Genomic DNA, 8580 nt, shown 5'->3' on the forward strand with positions numbered 1-8580 from the left:
TCCAAGTAGCTGGAACTACAGGCGTGCGCTACCACACCCGGTTAATTTTTTAAAAATTTACTGTAGACATGAGGTCTTGCCAAGTTGCCCAGGTTGATCTTGAACCTGCTGGCTCACGCAATCCACTCATCTTGGTCTCCCAAAGTGCTGGGATCACAGGCTGAGCCACTGAGCCTGGCCTCTATGGTGATTTCTGACTGGTTTTCCTATACCTACTCTTGCCGCCTACAAGCTCTCCTCCTCTCAGCAGCCGGAGTGGATATTAAAACACATAAAATAATTCATATCACTGTGCTCAAAAATCCTCCAGGGGCTTTCTTTGAACTTTGAATAAAATATAAACTCCCTACTTTAGCCTTTAAGGTTGCTCATGTGCTCAGCTCCAGCCTTATTTTGTGTTTCTCCTCTGCTGGCTTTTTCCATCCTGGTCACCCTAGCATTCTATTAGTTTCTAGAACCACCCAGGTTTATTTAACCACAGGGTCTTTGCACACTTTTGGAATGCACCTTCCTTTGCTCTTTCCATGGCTAGGTAGTTCTCATTCTTTGGGCTGCAACTTGCATGTCAGCTCCTCCAGGAAGCCTCCCCTTATCTTGACTTTTATCTTTATTAGATCTTTACTGTCATTCTTTATTTTAGTTTATTCTATTTTATTTCTTTGAGATGGAGACTTACTCTGTCGCCTAGGCTGGAGTGCAGTGGTATGCTCACAGTCAACCCAGTGTTGATCCACTGGGCTCAGGCGATCCTTCCACCTCAGCCTTCCAAGTAGCCGAAACTACAGACAAGTGTAACCATGCCTGGCTAAGTTTATTTATTTGTTTGTTTGTTTATTTTTATTGTAGAGATGAGGTCTCGCCAAGTTTCCCAGGCTGGTGTTGAACCCGTGGGCTCAGGCAATTCTCTCGCCTAGGCCTCCAAAAGTGCCGGGATTACAGACACCGTGCCTGGTCTTTTACTGTCATTCTTTACCAAGGAACCCTATTTATTTCTTTCATGACTCTAATTATAATTTATAATTTTTAAGTCTCTTTGTTTAGTTATTTATCTTCTTGATAAGCCTGTAAACATGTGTATTCTGTTCGTTTCTTTTATTCCCAGCTACTAGCGATGCTTTGCGTACAATAGGTGTTCAATATGTACTTGTTAATGAAAGAGTGTCAGACTTGCACTAATCTCTTTACGTACACTATTGTAATTAATGTTCACAAGGAGTCTGAGAGGTAAATATTGCTCCAATTCCATTTTATGGGCAATAAAAATAAGGTTTTACAGGTGTCAGATAATTTACCCAAATCTACAGAGCTTGTAAGTCAAGAAGCTAAGATTTCAACTTAGATTTTCACATTCAGGAGCTGAGCACTCATCTATTTTCCTTCATTGCCACTGGGGTGTGGGAGAGAGGAAACTCTTGTGTCTTCAACATAAGCTCAGTCATACTTTCTGATTTTTAAAATCTTTAAGAAAGACCCTGGCTCCTTTCTCCAGTCTGTTAAGTCATTTATTTTAGAGTTTGTTTGTTTTTCCCCTGGGACAAAGCAGAGCCTGAGGTTGGAATTCAGCTCAGAGTCAAGGAATCATTTAAACCTATCTTTTTTTTTTTTTTTTTTTTTGCTAGCTCGCTGTAACTTCTCAAAGCTAGCTGCATATCTTATGGCCTGATTCTGATGATTTGATCTTGCCTTGTCTCTCCATATCTACGTTGAAACAGACAGATTGCTCAAATGGTAATTTGTAGTAGCCCCCTGTGACTCAGGTTCTCATAGCTCTGGAGTGAGATGTCTAAATATACTCATCTCCATGATGTCAGCATGGCTTCAATACCAGCCTAAATAGCAACTTTGGGTAGATTAGAACATAGAACCCCTCAATTCCTGTCAATATCCCAATAATGGTTTTGCAAAAATAGAAAAATCCATCCTAACATTCATATGGAATCCCAAGGGATCCCATATAGTCAAGACAACAGTGAAAAAGAAGAATAAAGTTGGAGATCTCCTACTTTCTGATTTCAAAACTTACTATAAAGACACAGTAATCAACGAGTGTGGTAATGGTATAAAGACAGACATAAGGACCAGTGTAATAGAATAGAGAATTAAGAAATAAACTCACATATATGGTCAAATTAATTTTTTGCTTGTTTGTTTTTGTCAAGGATGTCAATGCCATTCAATGGGAAAGAATGGTCTTTTAAAGAAATGGTGTTGGGAAAAACTGGATGTCCAGAAGATGAAGAAGAAGAGGAAGAGGAGGAGGAGGAGGAGGGAGAGGAGGGTGAGGAGGAGAGGTGGAGGAAGGATCCTTACCTTATACTGTATAATATACAAATATTAAATCATAATGGATCAAAGACCTAAATGTAAGGACTAAAACTATAAAACACTTGGAATGAAACATAGGGGGAAAGCTATATAAGACACAGATTTGGCAATGATTTCTTGGATAAGACACCAAAAACATAGGCAACAAAAGAAAAAATAGTAAGCTGAACTTTATCAAAATGAAAAACTTTTGTGTATGAAGGAACACTATCAATAGAGTGAAAAGGCAACCCACAGAATGAAAAAGCTATCTGCAAATCATATATCTGATGAGAGATTTTTATCTGCCATATATAGAGAACTCCCACAACTTAACAACAAGAAAACGCACAACCCAATTATAAACGTGCAAAAGACTTGAAAAGACATTTCTTCAAGAAAGGTATAGAAATGGCCAGCAAGTACATGGAAATGTGCTTTATATCACAGGGGCATGTAAGTCAAAACCACTTCACACTCATTACGACGACAAATCTTTTAAAAAGGGAAGAAAAAATACAAGTGCTAGTGAGGATGTGGAGAAATTGGAATCCTTATGGATTGCGGTGGGAATGTCAAATGACATGCAATCCTGTGGAAAATGGTATGAGAATTCCTCAAAAAATTATATGTAGTGTTACTATACCAACCAGCAATTCCATTTCTGGGTATACACCAAAAAAAGTGAAAACAGAGAGTTGAATAAATATTTGCACACCCATGTTCATAGCAGTAGGATATACAGTAGCCAAAAGGTAGAAGCAACCCAATCTTGTTCAACAGATAAATGGATAAAGAATACGTAGTATATTCATGCAGTGAAATAATATTCAACCTTAAAAAGGAAACAAATTGTTACACAAGTTACACAATGAAAGAACCTTGAAAACATTATGTTGAGTGAAGTTAGCCCATCACAAACAACAAATACTGTATGATTCTCCTTATATTAGGTAATTAAAGTAGTCAAGTTCACAGAGACAGAAAGTGGAATGGTGGTTGCTAGGGCCTGAGGGTTTAGGGAGATTGAGAGTTAATGTTTCATAGGCACCAAATTTCAGGTGGGGAAAAAGAAAAAGTTCTGGAGATGGATGCTGGTGATGGTTGCACAACCATGTAAGCATGCTTCATGCCACAAAATTGTTCATATTAAAAAGGTAAATTTTATGTTATGTATATTTTATATTTTACTGCAATAGAAACAGAAAACAAAATTTAAGTTTCCCATGTTTGATATTTTGATTTACTGTTAACATCGTGGGGTGGGTGCAGTGCTAAAGAACCTTCAAGACCAGGGGACTTCTCTAGCTCCTGGGGAGGCCCTCCCTTGGAAATCACCCTCAACTGAAGAGGGTCACCTCTCCCAAGGTCATTCCCAGGGTGGTTTGAATCTGGTGACTAGTCAGTGTGAGGATATTGCAACGACTTTCGTGGTTCTAAAGGGGCTGGCCGAGGACTCATGGTGCTTGCACAAAGGTCCAACTTCTTCCACTTTCCAATCTGTTTTCTTCCCTTCCTGCAGGTGTTGATCCTAAAAGCCCTTCCTAATAAACTTCTTGCACAATAAAAAAGGAAAAGAAAAAAAGAAAACAGCACCTCTTCCTTGATGCTTTTCTTCTACCAATGCCAGAAAAATTGTCATAACAACCACATAATACATGATGAATAAGACTTGAAAGGCACCCCTTGAAGTTGTGCAGTACACAACCCGCACAAAGGAACAGCGGTTCTGTGTCAACCTCTATCTCATTCCCCAGCATTTGGAGGTCCCGAACCTAGTACCATTCCAGCTGAATTTGCTGATGAGTGTTCACTAACCAGGGCTTGAGTCAGCCTTGAATAGAGAGAAAACGTGTCATTTGTCTCAGCCTCACCACACTCCAGACAGAGCTTGAAGTTAATTTTTGGTGTCAACCAGATTTGGAATATGAGAAGCTAGGAGTAAGCTCAGACAGTCCCTAGAGACTTTAACTCTGAGGGTTTAATTTTACCTCCTGGACCTAACACTTTCCTAGATCATGATTAGATTCCTGTTTTTTTCTAGTCCCTCTTGGTCCAAGGTCACTGTCTCTTGTGTTGATCTCAAACTGCTGTGTTTCAAAAGAATGCATTTCGCCTGAGTCAATATGAAACAAAATTTGTAGGATATCTGTGAACCCTGATATTACCACTTTGGGTCCTCCTTCTCAAAAGCAACAGGAAAGAAGCTCTGAGTGGGAGCCCTTCACTCTAGACCAATTTCACTTTTCAAGTAGTCTAAGTCAAGTTAATGTAGAAGGTCTTGGTTGCAGTGAGTAGGAGTTAACTACCGATTTCATTTACTTTATTATCTGATAATAAAAAGTTCTCATATTAAAGGAAAGGAAAATAAAATCTTTTAAGCCTGGCTTCCCCGCAAGCTTGGCTTCCTGTCATTATTACACTACTCTTCCAACATCACACCACTGGAAAGAGTGGTCTGCATCCCCTGCTCCTCATCTTCTCCACCTTCATTCCTGGGACAGTGACATCTCCCTTCCCCACCACTCCATGAATGCTTTTCTCCCCGAGGCCGCTAAGGACTTTCCAATGGTCAAATCTGGGAAACTCTTTTGAATTTTCATCTTTTTAAGTAACTTCAAAACTTTCTCCTCCTTTAGGTTTTGTGATGCCATCGTGTTTCAATTCTCTTTCTGGCTCTCTGAGTGCTTTATTCACTATTTCGGTGGCAATTCCTTTTGCCAACATTGCTGTTCTCTGGATTCTCTCTGTCTTCCTCACGTCTCTACTTGACTGTCCCTCAAACATCCCAGACTTCATATTTCCAGAGCTGACATCATGCTCCTTTGCTCATAGCCTGCTCTGAATCTTCCCCTCCTCTTCTACTCCCTGTCAATGTCACCCACAGCTATTCAGTTGCCCACACTGGAAGCTTTGGAGTCATCACTTTGTTTAGACCTTTGTCAATATCCCCATATAGCTCCCCTATACAAAATGGTAATCCCTCTCCACCCAGAATTCCCTCTCCCCTTATCCCTCTTATTGCTCTCCATCAGCATTATCACCATCTGTCTACTTGGTGTTTAATGACTTATTATCTATCTTCCCCACGAGAAGGGAGGCCTATGAGGGCACTTTGTCCACGGCTACATCCCCAATACCAACAACAGTGGTGCCAGTTGAAACTCAATAGATCTTTGCTCAATGAATGAAAGGAACTCGGATTTCTTCCTCTACCTCAGACTTCAACCTCTGAAAGTTCTGAAGTCCTACTGTTCTTGTCTGAGAAGGGTGTCTTAAATCTGTGGTCCTTTCTGCTTCCTTTCCCACCACCACTGCCTTCTATGAGGACGTGCCACAACATCCAGAGCTGTCATGGCCTCCTAGCTGGTTTCCTCGCTGTGGATGTCTTCTTAGACGATTCTCTGCTTACTAGCAGAGCTCCCTCACTAAAGCACAGTCTGTCGTGTTTCCTGCCTCTGCTTCAACCCCATGGATATTCACATGGTGAATGCTCATTAGTGTGTGCCTGACAGCCTGGGGACTCTCTCTGGGGAGATAGGTCTGGGGAGGGCCACAGTTTTGTCCTATTTTAAAATGAGGTTCAGGGAGGGATTGAAACGCCACACAGAGCTCACAGATGTAGGCACTGACAAGTGGAAAGCCAAAGAATTGGAGACAAGTGATGCATCCTGTTAAAAGAACATGAGAGAGATACTCAGAGTGTGGACTGGAATGAACTGGGGCAGAATTCTAGAATGAGTCATTACAACAGAGATCAACAACTACACGGGGTAGGGAGGGGCTGGAGAGAGGGAAAAAAAGAAATTCAGTCATGCTGAAGTGAGATAGGATTTCCACACTTGTCCACATTGAAAAGCTAAAAATAGGGACATTTGGGGAGAAAAATAGTAAGGAATCTTTTGATTCTACTGACATGGGCTATAAGAAGAAAGGTTTGCAGGGAAATATACGTCTCTCACTTTTAGTGGCAAAATTAGAAAAATTTTATTTTCAGTGCCCCAACCTTCACTCTCTCTCTACCCCCGCCCCCAGCCTGTTCTCTCTATCTTTCCTCACTACCAAAAACTCTTTTTTTAGGAAAGAGTCTGATACAGTCATCCACACAAATGTATAGTATTTAGTGTGGCAATTTTAGATGCTAGCAGAAGTAGAAGTCTGAAGCCAAAGACACTTAAATAGCCATAACTTAAGAAACCATTTTTAAAAGGTGGATATAGTCCACTGCACCCAGCATGGGGCTAAACACAGGGGTTGTTCAGCAAATATTTGTTGAAAGATGTTCGAAAAGTATTATTTATATTATGGAACTCTGGAAACGATCTACATATCCAACAATGGGGAAGCCATTGAAGGATCATCCATACGAAGAAATCTTACATAGCCGTTAAAATATTTAGAAAGCCTTCTCAATGGCCCATGGAATTTTAGGCAAAATCAGTCAAATTCAAATTGCTACTATAATATATCAATTATAAAATCATATGCAAAATACAAAAAGAAACCTATGAATATCTCTGGAGTTTGTGGGATGTAGGTTTATTTTTAGTTCTTTCTATTTTTCTGTATTTTTTAATTGTTTGTGTGTTATGAGTATTCCAAGGTAAGCATTGCAAAAGATTTACTTGGGGGAAGAAGTGCTTTTCAGGCATCTCCCCAGAACATAGTGTATTGGTGTAGTCCATTCTGTCTAGACCTAGTATACAGGAGGAAAGGAGGAGATAGGGCTTCTCCAGTAATGGAGGGTGGCCAGTCTGTCAGTAGGGGATGGGTTTTTAAAAAGTGATGCAGCAGTGGGAAGTCTGACCTTCAGAAGAAAAGAGAGTACCTAGTAACACTGGTGCATTGGCCTCGAATGCGGGCAGCCTTCCTCTGTCTGAGGGCTAATAGGGTAACCTTACATCCAGAACACTTTCCTCACCTTTGTTCCCTGCACACCCAAGCTTTCAGGTGCTGAGACATGTTTGTTTTCACCCTGCTCCCTCCGCCCCTCCTTTCATAAACACAGCTGTAAGATTAATTAAAGCCCTTTGTGTTGGTACCTCAGTAATACTCTACATCAATATCTTTAAGAATAAAGGTTGTGTCCCCTTGGAAGAAAAGATTATGTAATATCGCTTCTATATCATAATACCTACATAAATGCCTTGTTGGTTTTAATAGAGACCACAGATTTCAGCATTTATAAACAAGAAAACTCTTTCTTCCTTCTAAACATCTGCGTTTTCTTCTGTCTTAAGTTGCTTCCCGCCTCCTTCCCAGGGGATCTGCTGACTTGTGTTGCATGTTGCCTCTCTGTGGGAAATCAAACTTCATAGTCAGGATCAAACAAACAAACAAACAAACAAACAATACCAAAACAAAGCCTAGCGACAGCAACCTCATCACTCTCCAAATTTCTGATTTCCTGCGATTAAAAAAAAACCCCAACATATCTATATCACGTCCACGGCTATCCTTGTGTTACCAGGATCTTAGACACTTAAAGGCGGGCTTCGACAACTTTAAAACCTAGCCACATCCGAAATTTTGTTTTTATTATTGACGAGTTACCAAAATATCCAAACTCCTGATTGAGGAAGGCGGGATGGCAGGAGCTACTGCGAAGGCGTGGGGGAGAAGTGTGAAAAGAAGAAATCCCAGCTCTGCCTGGGAGCCTGCGTGTGAAAGAGCCCGGCTCCCCCGGCGGCTCCAGGCCGCGTTTTGCAGGCGGCCGCATCTGCCTCCCCTGTCTCTCTTACCTCCTTGATGTTCGGCACTATTTGTGGCCGGCGTGGTGGAAGGACACAGTGAGGTTCTCACCCCCGCCCCCCGCTCCCATCCCCAGTTCCATCAAAGCGCACCCGGGCCAGCGCAAGGATCTCCGAGCTGCCAGTGTGCTGAGGCTGGGACTGTCACTCATTCTCCGATCAGCGCGTGAACGCAGCTCGGCAGCCGCTGGCAGGAAGCAATTCTGCAAAAATAATCATACTCAGCCTGGCAATTGTCTGCCCCTAGGTCTGTGGCTCTGCCGCCGTCCACACTCGCTGCAAGGGGCGGGGGGGGGCACAGAATTTACCGCGGCAAGAACATCCCTCCCAGCCCGCAGATTACAATGCTGCCAACTAAGGACCTCATCTGGACTTTGTTTTTCCTGGGAACTGCAGGTACATTTCTTTTTTTTTTTATGCCCAATCCGATTTGCTAATTACCCCCTCCCCCCCGCGCCTCCCCCCGGAGGAGCCCTGGTATTCCGGGCGGTTTGGCGTGGCAGGCGAGGGCTGGTGGGTCATCTGC

At 42.0% G+C, this 8580-nt stretch overlaps 1 protein-coding gene across 20 annotated transcripts in view; it reads left to right on the forward strand.

Annotated features, from left to right (window-relative positions):
• The first annotated feature begins 7999 nt into the window (after positions 1-7999).
• NCAM1 (neural cell adhesion molecule 1) overlaps positions 8000-8580 on the forward strand; it is a 314944-nt gene continuing 314363 nt past the window's right edge. For all 20 annotated transcript variants that reach the window (XM_021710760.1, XM_021710761.1, XM_021710762.1 and 17 more), the window contains exon 1: positions 8000-8450. In XM_021710760.1, coding sequence (XP_021566435.1) covers positions 8399-8450 — 52 coding nt within the window. In that variant the 5' untranslated portion in view covers positions 8000-8398. The remainder of the gene's footprint in view (positions 8451-8580) is intronic.

Source organism: Carlito syrichta, unplaced genomic scaffold, assembly GCF_000164805.1.
Source record: "Carlito syrichta isolate Samal-C Ts95f unplaced genomic scaffold, Tarsius_syrichta-2.0.1 Scaffold301195, whole genome shotgun sequence".
Taxonomy (NCBI): Eukaryota; Metazoa; Chordata; class Mammalia; order Primates; family Tarsiidae; genus Carlito; species Carlito syrichta.